The sequence below is a fragment of the Aulostomus chinensis genome, chromosome 22 (genome assembly GCF_037954235.1).
Source record: "Aulostomus chinensis isolate RoL2024-O1b breed Wild chromosome 22, RoL_Achi_v1.0, whole genome shotgun sequence".
NCBI lineage: Eukaryota > Metazoa > Chordata > Actinopteri > Syngnathiformes > Aulostomidae > Aulostomus > Aulostomus chinensis.
This window is the reverse complement of record NC_141341.1, coordinates 3,946,320-3,969,406: the sequence shown is the minus strand read 5'-3', so window position 1 is coordinate 3,969,406 and position 23,087 is coordinate 3,946,320. Positions and strand designations below refer to the sequence as shown.

The 23,087-nt window shown below is 45.2% G+C and overlaps 1 protein-coding gene and 1 long non-coding RNA gene across 3 annotated transcripts in view; one reads left to right on the top strand and one right to left on the bottom strand.

Annotated features, from left to right (window-relative positions):
- Positions 1–838: 838 nt before the first annotated feature.
- On the bottom strand, positions 839–4,767 carry LOC147240416 (uncharacterized). Its single transcript, XR_015111124.1, has 3 exons — positions 4,473–4,767; positions 3,207–3,400; positions 839–1,366 (listed from the first exon to the last, which is right to left on the bottom strand). It is a non-coding gene; the product is annotated as an uncharacterized LOC147240416 (long non-coding RNA).
- The window catches only part of cica (capicua transcriptional repressor a), a 35,939-nt gene continuing 16,823 nt past the window's right edge, over positions 3,972–23,087 (top strand). For both annotated transcript variants that reach the window (XM_086192592.1, XM_086192591.1), the window contains exons 1-5: positions 3,972–4,140; positions 9,115–12,796; positions 12,911–13,184; positions 19,461–19,592; positions 21,023–21,176. In XM_086192592.1, the coding sequence (XP_086048718.1) occupies positions 9,329–12,796; positions 12,911–13,184; positions 19,461–19,592; positions 21,023–21,176 (4,028 nt within the window). In that variant the 5' untranslated portion in view covers positions 3,972–4,140; positions 9,115–9,328. The remainder of the gene's footprint in view (positions 4,141–9,114; positions 12,797–12,910; positions 13,185–19,460; positions 19,593–21,022; positions 21,177–23,087) is intronic.

Genomic DNA, 23,087 nt, shown 5'->3' with positions numbered 1-23,087 from the left:
ATGTTACAAACACACCAGCGCTCACATCCTGCTCATCCAATCAACACATGACACTCTCCTGAAGAATTCACTGCTTGATTCAGAGAAATCGACTCCCATTATATTGATTATATAGTTATGAAGCTCCCTGAGATGTGCACCCTCCTGTGGCTTATAAACTTGTCTAAAATAAACATCCACTGAAACGTTAAACTACTTCCATTTCAAGCTCCCTGCATATTTATACATGAGGGTGTTTTAGATAAAGTATCAGGAATGATAAGTAAGAGTTTCACAACAGAACTAGACCACCTCAAGCACTCAACACTACAGTGCATGGCCTTTTTCTCATGCTAAATGGCGCCATCTATTGGGCCATAAAGGTTCCTGCCCCTCATGCACGGCAAGACCAAATTAAGAGGAGCCCAAGATGTCATGGTGGAACCCTTCACTGGGATAATTGCAGGATGTCCTCAGGAGTAATTAATCCATCTATTTGGGTGCGTGTGGTCTTTTTAGGAGGAAGCCTGAATCTCTTCTGATGTCAGCTGCAGAGGGATGTTATTAAAATGTCATTGAAAATTGAACAAATAAATCCCTGATTTATGATTGAACTGGCAGGGGAAGTCATGAACAGGGAAGTGCCAGAAGAGATCAGAAATTAATCTTATATTTTACAGCACAGTCACTGTCGGACTGATGCGAAAATATTTTTTAAAAAAATAAGCGTCATCTGCTGATATGAGTACCAATCATCATGCAGCTCCAGTCAACATTTTTCCTCATTTCCAGTCGTTTTATGCACTATTTTTTAAGCTGTTTAAGTTAATTAAAACCTTAAAAATCAACTTTTGTTTTGGTTAAGACCAGAACAAAATAACCTCCATCCTATTTGTCGCTCAGGGGTCTCCGACACTTTAAAGACGTTAAACAAGCGTGTCGTAGGGCACAAAATCCATCAAAATCAGCAAAATAAAATGGCTGCCATGGAGTCACCAAAATCAACACAAACGTTCCGTGAAATTCTTCTTCTTTTGTTGTTACCTCACAAGACTTTTTAGTCTCCTGGTCATGTGTCTGACCTCAGCTGCAACACCAAACATTTCATCTGATGGTAAACAAAAGATGCACATCATCTTCCCTCCTCTCACGCTTTGTTTTCCCATCTCCTTCCCTCCCTTCTTCGTCCTCTCTCACGTCTCTCCCTCTCGTCTCTATCTCATCTCCCTGTGGCTCCTCAGCACGCATTTTCTCCCCGTCTTCTCTCTTCACGTTCCCTGCCATTGTCTCCCTTCCTCTTGTCCTCTCCTGCTCCCCAGGCTTCCTCCTCGCGCTGCTGCGATTGGTGCTCTCTCACCTCGCTGAGCCCGCGCTGTCCGATTTGCTCCTGAGGAGTGATGAAGGAGGGTATGAGTGGCTTCTGTTTTTTTAACAACACGTTTTGGAAGTTCACACCACACGTTTCCACTTCCTGAACTTGGTAAGTCCACAGTGCAGTGGGTGTCAGACGTCTAAGATTCTAATAACACAGCAAAGAAATCTCACTTGGCTGAGACAAGACACTTGAATGAAAATCAAAATGATGTTGTTGTTTTTTTCTTTTTTCAAATATAATGAAGCTTTCTGATTTAGAACCAGAGGGTATTAGCGGACCGATCAATCTGACGTCACTCTCTGCATCGCTTTTTTGGATCCATACAGTATAAACCTGGTAGTAGTTGCAGCTAGAAATACAGCATCCTGTCCCTGTCACAGTGACCTTTGACCACCGGAATCTCGTCGGTGAATCCTGGAGTCCCTGTAGACGTTGGTACCAGATTTTAAGAACTGCCTTTGCCTTATGCCTTTACACCGTCACACAGACAATTACGCTGGCACACTGGCACTCCTCTCAGATTTCAGTCTTCAAAACCGGATCTGCCGTTAAACTACTCAACCTCAAAATGTTGGACTGAGTAGAGATGAGGAGACTCATCTGGTCCATCCATCTCATGGTTCTCCCTCGAATTAGAGAGTGTTAAGAGCGTTGGGTCAGGCACAGTGCAGGGTTCCTGGAGCTGTTTAGCACTTAAGTGGCTGTAATGCATTTAGTATAAAGTGACTGGGATTGGGGGGCTTAGCCATAGCTCTCCGCCTCGTTCTCAGAGGTGCTAATACCAGCTGGATTTATGGCGCTCATTCACAAACAGCTCGACTTGTGCAGCAAAGAGTCACTCTCGGTCTCTTGATGCTCTTTGTATGTTTCTGTCTGCTTCTGGAGCTCTTCATCTTCTGTCACTCGCAGCATTCATGTCTTTGTCCCTTTTTTGTCTCGGTGCAGCAACATATCACTCACAAATCTCCTCGCCGTCTGTCTACCTTGCATGCTTTCATTTCTAGCCTCATTCGAAGCGTCTCAGACACTTGGGTCTCTCAAATGTCTCTCGACGACGCCTTACGAAACCAGCTCCTCAAAGTTGTGCGCTGGCTGTACTCGCCCTACATTTCTGAATATATGCACTCGGTGAATGAGCAGGCAGTTAGACAGAGACTGCAGTGCTTCACTATCAGGGGTGTGGAGGATGTCTGGAGATCCCCGTCCCTCTAGACTTACATGTCACACACACATTTATGAGTCGCACATCGTGCATAATATGGCTGTGAATGTGTACAGTAAATACACAAATGTTGAGCTATAACTCTACCTGTTTGTTGTATATGCAACGGTGCATGACTGTATGTTTGTGTGCTCAGTCTGCACATTATAGTGTGTGTGTGCGTGTGTGCGTGCGTGTGTACGTGCGCGCTTCAGTACATCTTATGTAATGCCAAGGCATGTTGTAACTCCACTGTGCCTGCTATGTGTGTGTAGGTACTTGCTTGCATGCACGCTACCAGTTGTGTGTTACTGCGGTACCAGTGTGCCTGTGTGTGTGTTTGTGTGTGTGTGTGTGTGTGTGTGTGTGTGCCAGGCGGACTGCAGTGCCGCAACACACCATTGACCAAACTCGCCATCTGTGCTTGTAAGCTATGGAAACAGTGTGTGTCTGTGTGTGTGCATTCATGCATTTTTTTCATACTCATGGGTGTATTACAGCTTTCACCTGTTTGTATACATAGTGTGTGTGTGTGTGTGTGTGTGTGTGTGTGTGTGTGTGTGTGTGTGTGTGTGCGTGCCAGGAGGCCCACAGTGTATATGGGTCACTCTCGTAGGAACCGTAATCCCACGTTCGGACCAACTTACTCACTGGGGTTTCACTCTTCCTGTTTGGCCAAGCTGATGGCAACAAGCATAATGACCTCACCACAGCACTCGGTCATTGGCCTGCAGACCTCGGGCTTCTCAGCCAATTAAACGCAGCTCTTATGACGTGGGGCCTCCAGAGCCTGCTCTGATTGGCCAGGTAGGCGGGACCAAGGGATGAACAGTGCTTCTGATTAGCTGGGATGGAAGGGTAGAAAGAGAGAGAGGAGAGAAAGCATCACACTTTGGGAGTTGGTGTTCTTTGTGGTTCCTGGTGAAACTACACTCAACCTGTGGCTAAAACCAGACTGTTACATCAGTGTAGTAGAGCTGTTTTATTTATTTCACAACAGCTCTGCAACTGTGTTAAGTCATGACATTTTAGGTGGGGGAGGGGAGGCGATCCAAAAAAAAAAAGAGGAAGAAGAGCCATCCAGACAAAAGTCTGTTTTTTCATGGATGAAACAAACAAAACCTATGTAAAGGCAGCAGTGATGAAGATTTCCCCGCTGTCCTGTGCCAGCACTAGCCCCAGACATACCCACAAAGGCGCCCTATTGGCCGGCGCATCCTCGCTCTCCCAACAGCTGTTCTGTGTTTTCCCACACTGCCAGTGGCTGCCGGGCCCCGTCAATCAAATTTACTTTGACGCGTGGCCCCGCCCCCATCCCCTTTCCTCGCTATCCTATTCGCTACTGTACCCGTACGTGCGTCGTGATTGGCTGCCCGGCCTGGTTGTCAAGGCTTTGGGGCTTCATTCACCATTTTGCGACTGTAGCGTAGAATTTACAGGGACAGTAGTTTTCCTCCTTTTAAGTTGCTTTGCCGAAGAAACATGAACGGACAGTAATTGTCAGCTGCGGACGACTGACCACCCTGCCCTATTTTAATCCGCGGACTTATCAGAGAATCACACCGGGGCCGCTACATTAGCTCTGGTGAGTAGAACCTTACCACAAATCTTTCTCCTGCAGTACTGCAGTGGGGCTTGTTGTGCTTTTGGACGAGCTGCTAACGTTGTTCATATTTACTGTGTAGCCAGCCATAAACAGTATTAGCAGATGAGCTGATTAGCTTATTTTGCCTATATCTGTGTGGCCCACGGAGGGCGGATTGTGCGAGAGAGAGAGGGGAAGAGAGAGAGAGAGGGAGAAAAAAGGGAGCGGTGCGGCTAGACATAGTGAGGCTGAAACTTTTCCACTAGAAATAAATTCAACGCCATAACTCGACTTCCTAGAGCAACTGTTATTTTTCCGGCGGTGTAACAAACCTTACAAAGAGGGCTTCTCTCCACCTCCACTCCCTCGTATTGATCAGTTGTCTTCCTCTTTTCTTTTCTTTTTTTTTCTTCATGAATCAACGTGGCTGCTTGAATTTGTTTAGAGGTTTTAAGGCCTTGGACGAGTTTGTGTGTGTGTGTGCGTGTGTGTGTGTGCGTGTGTGTGTGTGTGTGTGTGTGTGTGTGTGTCTACATATTGACACCTTTTTGTATCACAATAATACGAACGACGTCGAGGGTCAATGCAAAGTTGTCCCGGCAGGCTTCAGCTAATATTTTCAGATAACTTTCGGTCAAGCGGCCAAAACAAGAGACTTTTCCACGGTGTGTTGCTGGATTGGTCTGACAAAAGTCTTCATCTGCTTGGGACATTTCACACTGTCATGTAGCGCGGGTAATGCCGGCCGTATTACACGGGTATTAAGGGTCAATATGCCCGTTAAACCGGTTATTTCCCGGTGGCAGTGAGTGGAGGCCTTGTGTGTAGTCGAGGCCTGGTGGCTGCACGCCTCGGCCTGCTATGTTGTGGAGTAAAACTGGTAGTAATCGCGGTACTACGAGGGCTTGACACTCTCACGGTACTATCCTGCTAAACCAGAGGTGACGACATCGCCTCCTCTTGTTTGCAATCTCTTATTTAGGCCTCGTTACCACCCTGGATGATTATTTGCACAGTATTTTTTTTTTTAAATCAAAAACACCCTAACCTTGTCGTGAGGTGTAGTTAAGGCTTTAATCTCATGTAGTTTAACGTGGAGCAGATTGGTTCCATTTTTAAAAAATCATGTTAAAATAATCTGTAAAAGTTCCTGAGTGGACACTGAATGTGTAAAAGTGTCAGTTATGCACCTGTAATTCGAGTGTGACAGAGTCAAGCTTCTGAAATGACAGTGTGACAGGGTCAATTGTCCCAGGCCCTGGCCCAAAGGGGGCTGGGGGCTGGAGAGTGCCCTCTAGCTTTTAAAGAACCCCTTATAAAAATGATTCATAAATCATTTGGAATCATCTCGTCCCCGGGCGTGAATAAGAAGCATCGTGACCTTGCATAGTCGTATCATGACACAAATTAAGTGTAAATGGTCTCCATGTCAACATGTGGAATGTTTGTGACCTAGTTTACCCTTTCAGCTCCCACCCATGGGACTCCTCAAATAAAGGGTGTATCCTACCTTTACGTCCCCTTTTTACTGGTGTGTGGGGTTTTTTGGGGGGGGGTTCAAACCGTAGCAATTGACAGGGGGATTTTGTTATTTACCTCTGTTTGTCAGAATAAACGTAGATCCTAGTCTGGGGTTCTCCATACTGCGCTCAAATTGAGAACTGTAGGGTGTCATTCAAACTTCTTTTTTTTTTTCAGGACTTTGACTCAATAGTGGTTCCTGAACAATACCGTCAGCTAAACAACAGATTCCATTTTAACAAAATGGAAATCACACATTCTAGGTCTTCAGGTTTTATTTTTCAGCCCCCTGGCATTTTCAAACACTCAAAACGGTCCAGTAATATGAAAATATATCAATTGATTTGACCAAAATGTAGTTGTCCTTCATTTGTCTGTTTGAACTATTTATTTTTGTTTTTTCCGTCGGTGGCAGTTTTTTGTAATCAGAGCAGTTTTAAAACATGAAAACGAAACTGCAACTTGCAAATTTACTCTCTTTTGAGATCTGGAGTTCAATAATCAGGAGCCTGTCGATACCTGATAGTGCTGAAGCTAGTAGTACTTCTGATTCCCAGGCCACGTATGACCCTGATTGTAGTGAACGTGGCCAGGTTGGCTCCATTTGAGGGGACGTGATATTTTGTATGCAAGATCGTACTCGTATGTGTATAGGTACGTGAATGTGGATGTTCATATATGTATACATGTTTTGAATTATAAACCAGTGCTGGTTATTTGATCATATATTAATCAATATTAATCACAATCAAGACTATGATTTTGGCCATAGCTAGAGGCTGGGGAATTAATCAAAAATGAATCAGAACAAACATTTAGAACCTTGGTTATGGTTGATTCTGCTCGTACTTTCTCTTCTAATAGCTGGAAATATTTACTGTCCAGATCTTGTCATGGAACTATTTGTTCTGCACGCTTAGTTGTGGAATTGCTACTTTTTTGTCCATGTTTGTTCTGTATGTGTGTGTGTCTTTTATTTCTACTGATCTAGATCTTCATCTTAGAACCTCTCTGACTTTGTTTTTAGACTTATACTGCGGCCGCGAACCTTGTGCTGTGCATTCTTCTATTTCTTTTTGTTGTTGTTGTTGTTGTTGTTTTCTCGGCCGGATCAAATATGAGTCAAAATCGTAAATAAATGAAAATAAGGTATTCTATTCCGTGACGAGGGTGTAAGCGTCAGAGGGGAACATAATAATGGCTTATTAATTGTAATCAAAGTAAAGGTTTAAAATGAGTGGGATATTGATTCGAAGTCTTATCGCAGAGCCCTAATTTACACACGGCCAAGCCAACTGTGAGTTGGGTTTCATTTTAACTGTTATCAGTGTGTGCAGTTGTGGCTGAAACAAGTGGTGGTGGGGGGGTTCATGGTCTAATTACGGAAAATGAGTTAGCTAAACCAAATTATGCTTCACATGTTGTATCGGTCTGTGTTTTCCTCACCTCACATGACGCCCTTGCCACCCTACAAAAGGCAGAAAACACGCTTCTACACATGAAACATGGTGGAGCTTGTTAGGCTGCGCTGCGTGTATGCAAGATGAGCGTGTTCAGCTATGATCATCGAACATAGGAGACTCAGGGCTACTATAGCTCCCATATGGCTTCTTGGCTCTGTATTTCACAGCCAGCCGTGCGAATTGCATCAGGTTGTCTAAAAGCTGTTATCACTGAGCCCGTGACGCCGACACCAGTTGTTGTACACAACTGAGGGAACACATGTAGCATACTTCTATCATGACCAAGAAAGCCTGACTGCCAAATTATTGGATGGTGTCTGCTCTAATGCTGGCTGTCCTAAATTAGGATTTGCATAGGCTATCGAGCTCCCTTCCTTGGCATTGTAGATGTTTACCATGCGTGCAGCTTTGAAACACTCGTCTCTGAAAATGTATGTGTCTCTCTTGCCTTTATGATGGTGGCAGATATTAATAGGATCTGAATGAATGTGAGCCTTCATACACAAACATGAAGGCAGCAAAGGGGAATAGAGAGGCAGACGGAGAATGAGACTGGTGGGAGGATGGATGTAGAAACAGGGACAGACAAGCAGACTTGTAAATTAACAGACAATCAAATAGCCCCTGACACGTAGAGATGCCTCGAGGTGGCTCATAGACATCAATTCGGAACATTTTGACAGGGAATTTTTTAAAGTTGTAGTGAGAAGTGTCAAAAAATAACAGAATATAGAGGATGTTTTGATTCTCCCTCTTATACAATCAGTGTTAACATTTGTCTGGCAGCCGTAGCTCTGTGGAGACTCTTGTATTGGAAGAAATGAGGCAGAGCACACAGCATCAAAGACCCGAGGCGAGTCCCGCGCGAATCAGCCACACAGCAAACAAACCAGTTAAATGACAACAGTCCGCCGTTCATCGAGTCAGCAAAATCAATCTGTTTTACTTTTTTAAATGGATGCAGAACTGTGAATGAGTCCAGTGAGGAATAGGAGATATTCCGTGTGACTAAGAGCAATACTGAATGACTCTGGTGTGGAATAACAATTATTCTGAACAACTCTGCTATTCTGGATGACTGCGGCACAAATGAGGGTAGAGACTAAGTGGAAGAAGAGGACGGCAAGAGAGAGATGAGAGGTTAAAAAAAAAATCAATATACGTGAGGGAAAGAGAGAGGGGTGAAAATGCAGGCGAGAGATAAGAATGAAAAGTAATAGTAGCAGAGAGAGAGAGGGAGGAATAAAGTAACGGGAAGTTAGGTAATGGTCTTCCACAGGAAATGGAGTTTGTAGGGGCGGATTGACTCTGCTTTGAAATGCATAGATAAAGGTCGCCTTAGAGAGAGATTGAGTGAGAGAAAGGGAGGGTTTCAGTATGCGAGTGAAGAAGGAATTCCCCCGCCTCTACTGCCCTGGCCAAAAAGTAGTGTGTGTGTGTGTGTGTGTGTGTGTGTGTGTGTGTGTGTGTGTGTGTGTGTGTGTGTGTGTGTGTGTGTGTGTGTGTGTGTGTGTGTGTGTGTGTGTGAGGCAGCGTGCATGCAGAGAGAGGCTTGTCTGGGCAAATTGAAAAGTGCTCCTCACTATTTCCATACTTGCGTCGTAAGCCTACATTGTGTTTATTACCCTCCCTCCTGTTTTTAGTCTGTATATTGTATGGTTGCAGGCCGTGTGAGTAGAAACCTGTTATGTAATAAATTAATGTGAAATGAATTTGTAGATGAGTCATATGATTACTACTCTCGTATGCCACTGCATCATTTCACAAGGAATACAGTCCTTAGAATTAATACTGAGTGTTTATTGCTCCTCTTCTGAAATGATCCCACGGATTGCTGTGCTTTTACTTTGAAATACGTCGATAATTTGAGGTGTTTTTCTTGCCAAAGCCGTGCACTTTGTAGCTATCTTGCACAGTAGCTATGCTTTGTTCTCTTCTGAACGTGTTTGCTACAGGAGTTTCTCACTCTCACTGTTCCCTTTTCTTTCAGCATCTCTGGGATAAGGTGGGCAAGGACAGAAGTCGCACAAATAAAACAAGACAGGATGAGAGAAAGAGGCCCTGGCAGAGGAGGAAAATAGGAAGAACGGAAGGAGGGGGGAGAAAAGAAAACCGAGGCAGAGCAACAGAGGAAAACCGAGGAGACTCTCTCATTTAAGCAAATAAAAAGACTTGTTTGGAGGAAAATATTGCTAGATGAAAAGATGAAACCTATAAAAAAGCAGGGCCGGCGTTCCCCCCCCTCTACCCGTAACAAAGGGGGTAAGCGCCGTGGAGCTGGGGATACCCCAGAAGGAGGGGAGAAGAGAGACTCTGATGAGAATAGAGACAGAACCAGATCCCCGCAAAGTCAAACTTCCTCTTCGTTTTCGTCTAATTGTCACTCAGAGTCCTCCCAGACGGACCCAATCAGAGCACCGTATGCTTCGGATGCAGAATCACTTGTGATGGATTCAGGGAAATTGTTGATGTCTTCAGATGACAGATCGGGAAGGTCAGTTTTGAGTGGTGGGAGCCACAGTGATAGCGGTGGGAGCAGCTGCAGTAACAGTAGTACACCAAGCGCCAACAACAGTCCAAACCCCACCTCCAGTCGAAAAACAGCCACCTTCAAGGCCCGTGTTCCCAAGAAGAAGTATACATCCGAACACTGCTCAAATACTTCTGCTGGTAACCATAGCAACCCTGCATCCAGCACACCCCCTCCTCTTCTTCTGAGTGGTGGGGTCCTTACCCAGGGGTCAACAGGTTCAGGAAGTCCCAGTAATTTTTCCCACCCTGATAGCAACAGTCAGAGTAGGAGCCTGATGGGAAAATTCCACAACATGACCACTGGCAGGGACGGAGCTCAGGACGGTTCCTCAGGACCCCCTACCCTGTCACTGGGAGGGGAGAGGGAAAGGCCGGGAGGAGTTGAAGGGGATAGAGATGTAGAGCGGGTGTCACCCAGCCCCCTACCCCGCTGCTCCTCAACAGACACTGCCAGTGAGCATTCAGCTGACCTGGAAGTGGTTGCTGATGCACACACAATCACACCGATGTCTGCACATGCACCCTCGAGTCTCCCTGATGCGCTGTCTGACGCCCTGGCCAAAGGGCTCAAGAATCAGCGTGTCCTCGCTCGTCAGCTCATGAGAAGAAGTGACGAGGAGGGAGGCGGTGAAAGGAGGAATGAGGGGAGGTGTTCAGACTTGGTTTTCCGAGCTGGTGTGGTGCGTAGAGTCAATGGTGAATATGGAAGCCTGGAGGTACAACTTAATGGTGAGAAAACACTCTGCCGTTATCCATATAGACACACCAGCCCCCCAGGGGTTGTAGACATTATACTAGATGCCCCACCACCTGGTGTCCAGCCAATCCCAATTGGCACCCATGTATGTGTACCATTCAATAATGACGAGGGCAGCAAGGGGCAATGGCAGTGGTACAGAGAAGGTGTGGTAACTCAGGTGGATACTCACCCAGCAGTAGCTAATCGCTACCGTGTTTTGTTATCTGAAGAAAGATCTTCCTCTATAAACGAAGAGGAGGACGGCAGAGGGGCAGCTGGTGCTCCCCAGGCAGTGTGGGTGTCCCGACAAACTCTACGGCTCCTTGTGCCACCTTGGGACCTCGATCTGCCGTCTGGAGGGGGAAGGGAGGGGGAAGAGGGGGTTACAGATAATGAAAGGGAGCAAGACGACAGGGAGGAAATAGATGTTGAGCAGGAGGTATGTCGTTTGAGCAGGGGGATGACACCTGGTGTGGGGTCAGTTTTGGGAAGAGGAATACCTTATCCTGGCCTGGTAGCTGTTTCCTCAACATCCGTCCACAACATCGCCTCTCCAGTTACCCCTGCTTCAGTCCTCAGCCTGGCTCCTGGCCGGGAATGGGAAATTGAGAAAGACCTTGAGAGGGAGAGAGATCTTCTCAGAAAACAGGAAAGAGAGAGGGAACGAGAGCGAGAAAGGGAGAACAATGCAAAGCAGCAGCAGCAGCAGCAGCAACAACAGCAACACCACCCATACATGCCACTCACCCCAGAGGAAGACATGGAGGTGTCCCACTTCAGCATGGTCCCTATGGGGGCGATTATACCAGGGGCCAAGCCCATGGCAGTTCCTCAACATCGCCACATTGTCTCCAAGCCCCCTCCCAGCTACCTCAATCCTCACTTGTCTGTGGTGCGGGGCATTGGGATCCCCCCTACCCACCTCACCCTTAACCCTCACCCCTCTCCTTCACCTGTCCTGCTAGGCCTGGACCCAGCTGCAGCAGCTGGTGCATCTGTCATTTCCACCTCTCAGCTCCCTCCTCTCCCTCCCATCTCTTCATCCCCTGCATCCTCCTCCAGAGTAGAGAAAACCTCAGGAGGAGGTTCCTCTGGGGGAGGAGCAGGTGGTAGTGGTGGATCTGCATCCGGTTCGACCTCCTCTTCTTCTTCACGTTCTCGCACCCCACTAACTGCTGCCCAGCAGAAGTACAAGAAGGGAGATGTGGTGTGCACGCCAACGGGCATCCGCAAGAAGTTCAATGGGAAGCAATGGAGGAGGCTGTGCTCGCGGGAGGGCTGCTCTAAAGAGTCCCAGCGCCGAGGATACTGCTCAAGACACCTCTCAATGAGGACGAAGGAGATGGAAGCTAGTGGTGGTGTGAGGGAGCGAGGAGGAGGGAGCAGCACTGGGACCCTGACGCCAGACCTCCGACTAAGTGGGGGGCGAGCCAGCTCAGAGTTTGACTGGGATGAAACATCTCGGGAAAGCAGTGAGGCCAGCAGCCGCGGGGGAGATTCCCGCCCCCGCCTGGTCCTTCCCTCTCTGCTTCCCTCCCAGGATCTCTCGCGCTTTGACTTCGATGAGTGTGAAGCAGCTACCATGCTGGTCTCTCTGGGGGCCTCCCGTTCAGGTACACCCTCATTTTCTCCCATCTCCAACCAGTCACCCTTCTCCCCTACACCATCACCCTCTCCTTCCCCTCTCTTTGGCTTTCGCCCAGCAAATTTCAGCCCCATCACTGCCCCTGCCTCGCTTACTCCGCGCCGACATCGCCAGCTGAGTGGTACTAAAATGGGCACACCAGGCACTGAACGAGAACGCCACCTGTCAGGGATTGTACCAACTTTTCAGACCAATCTTACTTTCACCGTGCCCATGAGCCCAAGTAAGAGGAAGCTCGACACCCACCCACCCCCTCCACTGCCTGTAGTCCAGGACTACCAGACCAAACCTGACCAGCAGCTGGCAGGCATGGGGGGAGACCCAAACCTTGGACACAGCCCGGCTGCCTTCAGAGTCCTTTCCCCACAGAGTCAACCCACAACACCCTCATCACTTTCCTTCCCCCGGCCACATAGCGCCACCAGCAGGCCACCATCCTCTGCTGCTTCCACACCTCCGCCTATGCTGGTCTCCCCAACTCCTCCATCTCCGCTGCCCCAGGAACCATCCCCACGACGGATTGTACCCCTCCGTGATTCACCAGTCATTGTCCGCAACCCGGATGTCCCCCTGGCCAAGTTCTCTGAGGGTCCGTTAGGAAGGAGAGAGAAGAGCAGGTCCAGGGAACACAGCCAGCCCCAACACACTGCTCTGCCAGGCCTGCAGGCCCCTGTTCCCATCAATGGAGCCACCACCAATGGTGCAGTTCTTCTGCGCAACCCCACATCAACATTGGTCCTCGTCACTTCTAGTTCGGTATGGAAGTTACTAGCTCTTGTTTTTTTGTTAGCTCATAAAAATACCTTTTTGACATTTTCTGCTGTGTTGACCTAAAAGGTGCAATAAACCAACCACATCTCTACCCCTCAGTCCCTGACTCCAGCCACAGCGGGTCACTCTGCCCTCTCCAGTTCCTCCACCCCCGGGTCGATGTCCATGTCAGCAGGCTCTATCTTGTCCTCTGGATCAGGGGGCAGGGAGAGGGACAAGAAACCTGAGGGACACCAGGAATCTTCTGGAGGGGCACTGCCACAGCCAGTAGCCTGTCACCCCACACCAACAGCCCTGCTGCCGCTTATATTGCCAGCTGAGTCTCCTCACCCTGCTCCACGGAAGCAAATCATCATGGGACGCCCAGGGACAGGTAAGGCACATTATGGCACAGCAGCATTGACCTTTGTTCTTGTCTGATACGTCTACTAAGCAACAGTTTTGCCATGCTGTAATGTGGGAAGTGATGTGCACACAGTACCTTATGTACTTAAGGCTAGTACTTCTAGCTTTCACTATGTCTCTAGGGTAACAGGAGTGTCATCAAAGTGCTAAGGCGATGACTCAGGTACACGTTACTATTGTTTGCTTGCAGTGATGAAAGTTACCTCAGAGGGTATATTTTCCCTCACTGATCTGCTTTTCCAGGGCATTTTGACAACTTTTATGATTTAAAACTTTGTTGCTCTTGGTAAAATTGAGCAATTTTTGTCACTGAAATGTTGGATAATGGCTAATGTTAATGGTAGATGGAGCGCCGTGTTCTTTTAGGAGGGATGAAAATGCCTGATCTTGTCCCTGTCTGCAATTTCACGCAGTGTATGTGGGCAACATTCAATTGTGAAAATATTTTGTCAGCTTTGTGTGTTGGATGTAAGAAAACTGTCCTCTGGGAAATAGAGGTGTTTGGGTTTAATCATATACTTTATTCTTGTTTCCATGCCAACCTATTGATATTACAGTATGACCAAGTGCAGAAATGTTTTTTGAATATACAAACTCTCGTTTTGAGTTGTTTTGTCAAATCACTTGCTAAATCTGAACACTGAAAGGATAATAAATCCACAGGAACTTGTGTCGTGTGGAAAGAGATTCGATTTCACTGTTCATTCAGACATTTTCATTATGTTGTGTAGAAAGAACCAGGAAACATGGCACAGTTGCATCTAGTCACAAGTCATTTCTACAGGTGGCAAGAGCAGAGAAAGTACATCATGAGGATCTGTGCATTCTTTATTTCATTATTGAATATTTCATAATCTTTTTCTGACTCAGTGATCATTTCTCTGCAAGTGGACTTAAGAGTGAAACCAAGTTTTCTGAGGCATGAAAATCAGAAAAGGTTTAAAATACCAGTCGTTCAGGCACCGAGATCTGCTGCTCATTGTGTGTAATATTTGACTCAGTGTGTCCAATGTGAGAGTTACTGAGTGTGCATCTGTGTGCTTGTGTGTGTGTGTGTGTGTGTGTGTGTTAGGGGTGACACCCTCTATATGTGCATGTGTGCAAGAAATAGATAAAGGGTGTTTCACTGAAACTATTAATATTGACATGTCTAGACATGTAAGACAGAAAACACGAGTGCAACAAGGACATTCGCACCTCCTCCTCCTCCTCCACCTCCTCCTCCTCCTACACGCACACACACCTCAGTGTTCCAGACAATCAGCAACCTTAGACAGGGCATCAAGGGCAGTTCCAGCGTGATGTGAATGTGTTTCATCACTCTCAGCAAAAAAAAAAAAAAAAAGACTAATCGTAATGCTGGTGTGTTGTCATGGATACACTGTTTCCACTGGTAGAATTAGTGCAGTAAAGCATTGAGGCCTGAGCTGATTACCGGAGCGCGCTATTATTCCTCTTTCCCTCTTACATCCCTCGCACTGCTGCTAACAGCCACCTGCCTCTGTAGAGTAACATTTCCTCTGCCATACATTTTTAAAAACGCCTAGAGCCACAGCGGCTCCAGAAACAAACACATGCAGAAGGCAGTGGAGGCCCCGCGGCTGAGATCTCTCCTAAATATAGCCCAGCTCAAGTGCAACTGCATTAGCATCACAAGTTTGATTACTCCTCTCTTTCAGTACATCTGCAGTCTTCAGTGGAGGACCTTGCTGAGGTCCCCTCTTACTCAGTTAGGGGACTGTATCACTGCTCTTGCACCCACAGGAGGAATTATTCCAGTGATAGTATGTGTAGTTGTAGGAAAGCTAGATATCTGATGTTAATTAGCATAATTTTACTGCTCAAAACATCAAGACAGCTGTTCTGTCGTTCCCCAAGGTGTACTTCTTTACCTCTCTCTTGAGTCATCACTGTCACCACTTCAAAGGAACCAACAGAGACAGATGGATATCTTGAGTAGTATTTCTGTCCCTGGTATTTTACACAACTCACTGCTGCCAGCGCTTCACTGGAATATTCATGCGTCTTCTCTTTAAGGTGTCAGCAGGTCCTTTAAAAGTTTGACGAATCTCGAGTCAGATTATTTAGCACCTTAAAGAATGTGGAGCTGTTCTCTTTTTTTCTTGTCAAAAAGTCCGAAATGTAGCATTTATTCGTCTCTTTTCAACTTTCAAACGAAGCCTTAGGTCTCACATATATACTTCCGGTTTGGAAAAAAAATAAGGCTCAGTAATACACATTTTTTAGCACATATGCCCATCGCAGGACACAGTATGTTGTATTTAGTCAAATTAAACTGCAGTGAAGGGCTGTGCCAGTTTGATCTGATTGCGATTATTTTGACTGATGCTGTAATTGTGTTCTGACGTTGCCACATTGGCGGAGCAGTGTTAATTTTGACATCATTATTGTCGTTTTCATTTAAGAGTCTTTTAAAAGGATCATTTCAGATGTTTTTTGACCATCCGTATCAGAGACATTTTCTTAAATCTGTAGATTACGATGTGTAGGCGTCACTGCAGCGCCACATCAATTCAATTAAAAGGAAATTTCCAGCTTTATCCTTTAAAAAAGGTCTTTCTGTCAATTCCATGTCTTTGTTATTAATATCGTGGTTACATTTTTTTTTTTTTTTTTTGCTCACAAAATCAAGTGCTGGAAAAGTAAAGCCAACCAAGCGAACAACAACTGTGGGCGGAAATAGAAAGTGTGTTGATTTTGCACAGGAGTTGCAGTCTGACTCTCATCTTCTATATCATCACAATAAGGGCAGAGTGAATATGAACACTGGCTAGTACACCGTTCATTTCAGTAAATCCTGGAACCAACATTTGCTAAATTAGACAGAAAACAGGCTGTTTGCCCGTTCTGTATTGTTATGACTTGGCCAACTCATGGTAGCCCTGGAAACAAAGGCTGGCTGGGAAAAAAAAAATTGCTTAATTATATTTAAGCCTACTTAGACATTGCCATTAATAACTGAGCACATTGAAAATTGGTTGCCAACATTTGTTCCTGGTGCTTTTTGCCCAATTTTCATGAAGCTTGGTGGAGGGTGGGGCTGCGCGATCACACGATGGCTGTACCCGCAATGTTCAAATGACAGAAATGAACAATACTCATCAGAGTTTGATTGTGTGTCAAAATAACATTTTTGATTAAATACTGTGGTGCCGCCCAGCGACCCTCCGTTAAAAAAAAAAGAAAAAGAAATCACACCCCGCAAAAAAATCACGCCGTAATCCTTTTAATGGGAAGAAAATGAATGAACGAAAACCAACATCCCCCAGTGTTGTAAATCACAATTGCAATCGCAGTTCAATATTATTGCTAGAACGTTCAGCTCCGGTGGAGGGGCGAGAGGGAACACGTTGAACTCTGGGGCAGATCCAGGCATTTAAATTAATTTCTCTGGAAATAATACGTGGATCTTGGCAGAGCTGCAAGTGAGGATGTAGTTGCATCTGTTTTTGTTTCTGATTGTGTTTGGTTTTATGGGGGGGTGGTGGTGGACAGAAAGCACCTGAGTGAATTCCCCGCTGATGTTCCGTTGAGCAAGTCTTCTACTTCACTACTGGCTTTCCGCTGCTGTAGTGAAGCAGAGTGGAGCCCTCTGGTCAATGTTCTGTCGTCAGCTCTATTCCTGGTCCCTTTTAGATGTGCGTGGGGTGTAAAACATGAATAAGTGTCATTTCCTCTGCTGCTGTTCCTGATGCAAACTTAAATAACAGCCAGTTCGTCAGAAGTGGGGAGGTCAAGAGATAAAAGTCATGTGACGACCACATCTTCAGCTGTTTGTCTGTAGGAGCACCTTCAGTACATCAAGGACATATTTACATTTTCCCATTCATCTCAGTGGCATCTGAATCTCCATTTCACATGATAGCCGGCGAACGGTTTGGCTATAAATAGATCATATTAATACTTGATTTAAGAATTATAAATGGAAACTGGACATTGCCGCGCTGCAGCACAGAGTTCATAGCAAGTTTATTTCCACCAGGCTTAGAGCTATATGTGGAATACCGCAGTCAGAGAGGAGTTGAGGTGAAATATTTATTATATAAATCTACAGCACATTTGCAAATCGAATGAACTGCTGCTGATGAGGCGGCACACGCAGTATTCCACTGAGTCTCAAAGTAGAAATATCCCGAAAATGCAGCTGTGAGTCATAAGGTTTGTGGTAGGTGGTGTAACACTTGTGGTGTTTGGAGAAGTTAGTGGTTGTATTAGTAGTAAAGGTGGTAATAATAGTAGTGTTTGTCTAAGGTGTTGTAGTATTTATAGTAGTAGTAGTGATCTATTTGCAGGTGTTGTTTTCAGTCCTGTACTGTGATGACATGAGCTTACTGTGTCACCCAAATTAAGGATTGTGACAATACTTCAATATTGCCTGACACACGTTGTCGTGAAAGCCAGGCGTCCCTCAAATGTCTGTGTTGCTTTGCAGGATGCTGCTGGGGTTTTTCAGCTGCTCCCTACAGCTGAACTATTTTGTGTGTAAACCTCATAAACTCAAAAATAAGTAAGAGGAAGAACCATAAGTACGTAAGTTGACTCCTGGAAGCTGTGGCAGCTACTCTGTGCTCATCCAAAAATCTGAGTCAGAGGATTTTTTTAATTTTTTTATTGTGTGTGTGTGTGTGTGTGTGTGTGTGTGTGTGTGTGTGTGTGTGTGTGTGTGTGTGTGTGAGACTTGTGACATCACCGCTAGTGCAAACATTTCATGTATTTGAATTGAAAATCAGCTTTTCAGTGTGGAAGGATCCATTTTTGCTTCGAAATACCTGCTGAAATTAAGAATGTTAAAATATTTTTGGAGATTCGTCAGCAGCTTTCACAGCTTGTCCAGGTGGGTTGCTATGCTGTTGTTACACCTGGCCGTCTGAGTACACGTGTGTGCAGTGAAGTATCATTACTCCTCTGAGCTGGGAGCTATGGAAGTCACAGTACTGAACCAGTGCCTGGGAAAAAGGGACAGCCAGGATACAGTTTTCTTTTGTTGTTATTTGTTGTTATTTGTTGTTGTTGTTGTTGTTTTTCATTTAGATCCAAGAGCATTCTAGTCGTAATGCTGTCAAGTTTACATGTTGTGCCTCTGTTGTGGAACGTCTGAATAGAGCAGAAGTGAATCCTAAAACCCGGAAATAAGTTGTTGGACGTCCGGTTGCCTCGCCTCAAAGTCAGTGGGTTTTAGTTCAAATGCCTGAAATGAGGTCTGTGGTGAACAGAAGCTTCAGATTCTTCAGCATAAAATATGTCGCCACAGTCAAACATTTTGAACCACTTATTGTAAAATCATGTGAAACAAGTCCTATATACAATGTTGGTTTATAGCCTAATGGTGCTTTTTTTTTTTTTTTTTTTTCAATGTTAGCGATTCCTTACAAGCTCCAGAAATCATAAAAGAATATTTTTTCATTTGTGAGGATTATCTTGCTGAGCAAAAAGCAGCATTACCCTGGTTTTGATCGGTCCTGTGTGAAGGAGGAATAATTGAGCCGCCATTGTTGCGGCGCTGCTGCAGAACGTCCGTCCAAAAGTGACAAGTGTCTCAGTTCTTGTTCAGACAGTGAGGAGTTTTATTTGATGTGTCAGTGGGACACAGTTGATAATCAGTGAACACTTTAATTAGGATCTGAATATATAACAGTATATAGTATATTCCTGCAACAGTACAAAAGCTACTAGAATAAGTACTATGACGTTGCTTACAACTGGCCCAGCACCCATACCTTAGTAGTATTAATAGAGATCTGTGTATATGTAGTAAACATGTACTCTGCAGTCGTTCGGACTTGACGTGGGTTCAGCTGAGCTCAGAGTCCGAAGCCCGTCAGGCCAGTGGCAGCAGTCTAGACAGCCAGTAGTCTGGAGTCTGGAATCTCTGTGGATGAAATAACAGGTTCCCTCATCACATCGCATACCACATGACCCTTCAACTCTTTATCCTCAGGGATTGTGTGTGTGTGTGTGTGTGTGTGTGTGTGTGTGTGTGTGTGTGTGTGTGTGTGTGTGTGTGTCCTGAATTTCTGACACTTTCTTTCTTTGTAGCACTTGCGCTTACAGCTGGCTGAGAGTCACATAAGATTTCACATGGTGCCTGAGGGCAGAACATTACCTTTGGTCCATCATACTGAGATAGATAAACATGATAATATTTCACTTCTCCTCGCTCTGTCTTTTTCTCTCTCTCTCTCTCTCTCTCTCTCTCTCTCTCTCTCCCCTCGTGTTCCCACAGTGTGGACCAACGTGGAACCTCGTTCCGTGCCAGTGTTCCCTTGGCATTCTCTCGTTCCTTTCTTGGAGCCCAGCCAATCAGGAGTGGCTGCCCAGCCTTTCGATGGCCAGCAGCTTGTCAATCAGAGCCAAGGTAGAAAATGACCCAACGCCTTTGCCCTACACATGACATCAACCCTCCTTACTCAGGAGAGGGCACAGAATGCTGATTTCACTGTTTGCACCCTCATACGTACAACTATTTATTATCAACAAGTGTGTTATAAACATAACAGGAAATAACTAAGCAGAGCGGATTTCTCAAGTAACAACTGCCAAAACACAAAGTACAAATGTTGCTTGGACAAACCAGCAGCCAAGAGTTTCCCAAAACAGTTGCAACTGATCAGCACAGTTGGTGCTCAGACCCGCGCGGCTCCAAAAATGTTGTTGCTTAAACTATTAATCGACTGGGATCCTAAAAATGCACTCCGAGACTAAATTAACGGTGAGTAACATAAAAGCTAACTTGAAGACTATGTTTCATAGAGGTTCATGAAGCTTCGTTGGCGGATTTACTCATATGGGCCCCGGACTGTTTTCGATAATCCACCCGGTAGTTCAGAGCCAGTGGTCCCACACTCAAAAACACATCAATATACTGTCAATTTGGTAAAATACTTGACGAGTAAAGGCTGTAAACCGTCACATTTCAGGAAGTGAAAAAGTCTTACAGCGTTTCCTGATCTGGATAAATGCTATAGAAATCTAAACTAAGTTATGAAGACTGTTTTTGGAGGGGAGACTACTTTTATTATTTATGTGTGTTTATCACAGGACCGTGAATTTGCAATGCCTTGAATATCGCGTGTAGTATTAGTACTTATTTATCATTCCATATGATGTTTCCAATTAACATTTTTTTTGTTCTTTGTCTTGTCCTTTTTTGTGCTATTTTTTGATGTAAAGAAGGGGAAACTAGTTTGCATCAGAAGAAAAGAGCTCCCACTGGGGTGGTGATAGCAAGTACGTTGTGTTTGATAGTCACAGATAGAAAATCCTGAATTCCGTAACGATATATCAAAGATGTCTTAAAATGCATCGAGTATCCTTTTTTTACTGCAGGCCGTGTTCCTCTGAATCTAATCAAGTCAGTCATGAGGTATTTTAAATTAAAAGATGCGTCAACTGTACATACATGTCCTCAGGTAATAAAAAAGGATTGTAAAAAGCTTTTGTGGCTTTAAAAACATCTGCTGGTATTCTTTTTTCTTTTTTTTTACACAAGATGTTAGGACCACCTCTTAAACCCATGCAGGGAAGGTTTATTGCTGGGCCTTTGTGTTTTACGTCCTGTTAAACCTGTCAGTGGTTTTAATGATGTGAATAATCAGCGTAGAGTGCCTTCAATTTACTGTTCTTGACTCTCGTTCTTACTCTTGCAGCAGATTATACCGTAGATGTGGTCACAGCTCGTCAGAACTCCCACTTGTCATGCCGATGAGCAGATCCTCGACCAGCTGTGCTTAGGCGGACATTTATGCGTACGACCCCAGTTTTTGAACAGTTTCTCTTATTTGTCAGAGCCTCGTTGTGGTGTGGCCCTGGTGAGCGATGGGCGACCCGGCCCTCCAGACCTGGAGAGGGGATCCCCGTCGTGCCCTCCCCCGGCTCATGACAATCCTTCTACGGACAGGGGTGGGGCTGACAGCGAGACAGAGAGTGATACAGACGACCCGTAAGTACAATGACATGCGTGGCTTTTTATGATTCTTCGGATGCTTTTTATTGTGAACTGGTCTTCAGTTTCTGATCATTTTCTGCATTTTCATGTTAGCTACTTTGTTGTTGTCTGTTGGTTTGATTTGAGCCGAAATACATCAGGTCCTTCTTCAGTTTGTAAAAGTTCAGTTTGTAAAAGAACCGTAGCAACGCACTTCTCTCACGCAGCCACACTGACTTCGGTTGCGTGAAAGAAGTGCATGACCGTGAGACAGATCTCTATTATTTCATGGCAGTTCTATTTTTATTATTTCCTCATCGTGCGATGACGTGTTCCTCCAGGCGTTTGAAGTGACAGGAAATCGATAGAAACGTCTCTGTTTGTGCTCTTGGGTGGGAAGAACAAACCGAGCCAGTGTAGCAACTGACAAATCCAACTCCGCCCCACTGGTTTTATGCATAACCGACGAACTCGGTGTATTTTAGGCTTTAGGCGTCATGTTTGCAGTTGTTTCAGTTAACTTTCAACTCAGAATTCATTTACTGCATATGATAGTTCCTTCAGAGTCTTAGCTTAGCTTCCAGCCGTGTTGCGGTGATTCTGATTTCAAATTTCAGTAATAATGTTTTACCTCCTGGTTTTCTCTTTTGATGGTGCGTGATGTTTTCAATTGAAATACATTTTCTGCAAATGTAATTTCTGGAATAATGTAGGACTAATTTCTACCCCTGGAGCGCACCAGTATGGGGCTTCATTTTGCTGACAAAGTCCAGCAAAAGCCACAGATGGCAAAAGGAATCAAGAGCAAAGGGAGAACCAAAACTACAAAAGATTTCATTTGAATTCTGGTGTAGAGTAGAGCTGTGACACATTGACCACATTGACCACATTGTGAAATAGGCCCAATCCTCCATTCAGACACAGGCAACAGCCAGACAACAGTCCGTCCGCTTTAAGAGCTTTTTAGATGCAAGTGCACTAATTTATATGTTAATATAATTCACAGATAAACCCACTGACATCTAGAAGTGTCTCAGCCAGTGTGTTTTGTGGTTTCAATAAGTTTCATAGCGTTGTTGTCTAAAATCTGTTTTAATTGAACATCTCCATATTTGGGAATGAGGTACTACTTGATTGTCATTCACTGGCTTTCAAACCCTCAAGGCCGCCACGCTCAGAACAGGTGTACCAAAATCCACCTTTGACAGCGAGACTCAAAAGAAACAAACAACAACAACACACAAGTTGCACCAGTGTGTGTCTGGCGAGAGCAGTACAGTCTCTGCTTGCTCATTCCACTCAGTCTCCGGCTGCTTCTTCACGTCTGGCTGTGTTATTGCTCTTTCAGAGTGACTCAGACAGGCTGCGTGGCTGTCTGGCTCGTAGAGTGGTTTTTAATGTTTCAGGGTCACCGTGCTCACATAGGCCGCCATCACCAAAAGAAATGCCTCAACACTCTGTCGATGTTGCACTGGTTACACCTGTTGTCTGACTACATCTCTATGGAGAGACTATACTCATAGAAATGAAGTCAACACACACACACACACACACACACACACAAAACTATAGAAGAAAGGAAAAACATCCCTTTTGTGTAGTTACAGCCTGAGAGGGAGTTCAGCAGTTCCTCCAGCAGTGAGGTTCTGACGTTCTGTCTGCTGGCTCACAGTCTCATAAGATGTTTCTAGTTGTGATAATTCCGCTCAAAGTTTTAACTGTTTTATCAGTTGTAAATAGAAAAAGTGAGAAGTTGCTGGCTGCAAGTAGGAGCAGGAAGTGAGGCTTCACTTAGGCTGCAAACCCACGACGAGATGCACTAAAGTTGCACGTTTTCAGGTTTTCAGCATGGAGTCACAGCAGAGAGGAGCCTTGACCGTGTGGTTGTTAACAAGCCTAGCCTTTAGGATCAGCAGGTTTATTCCA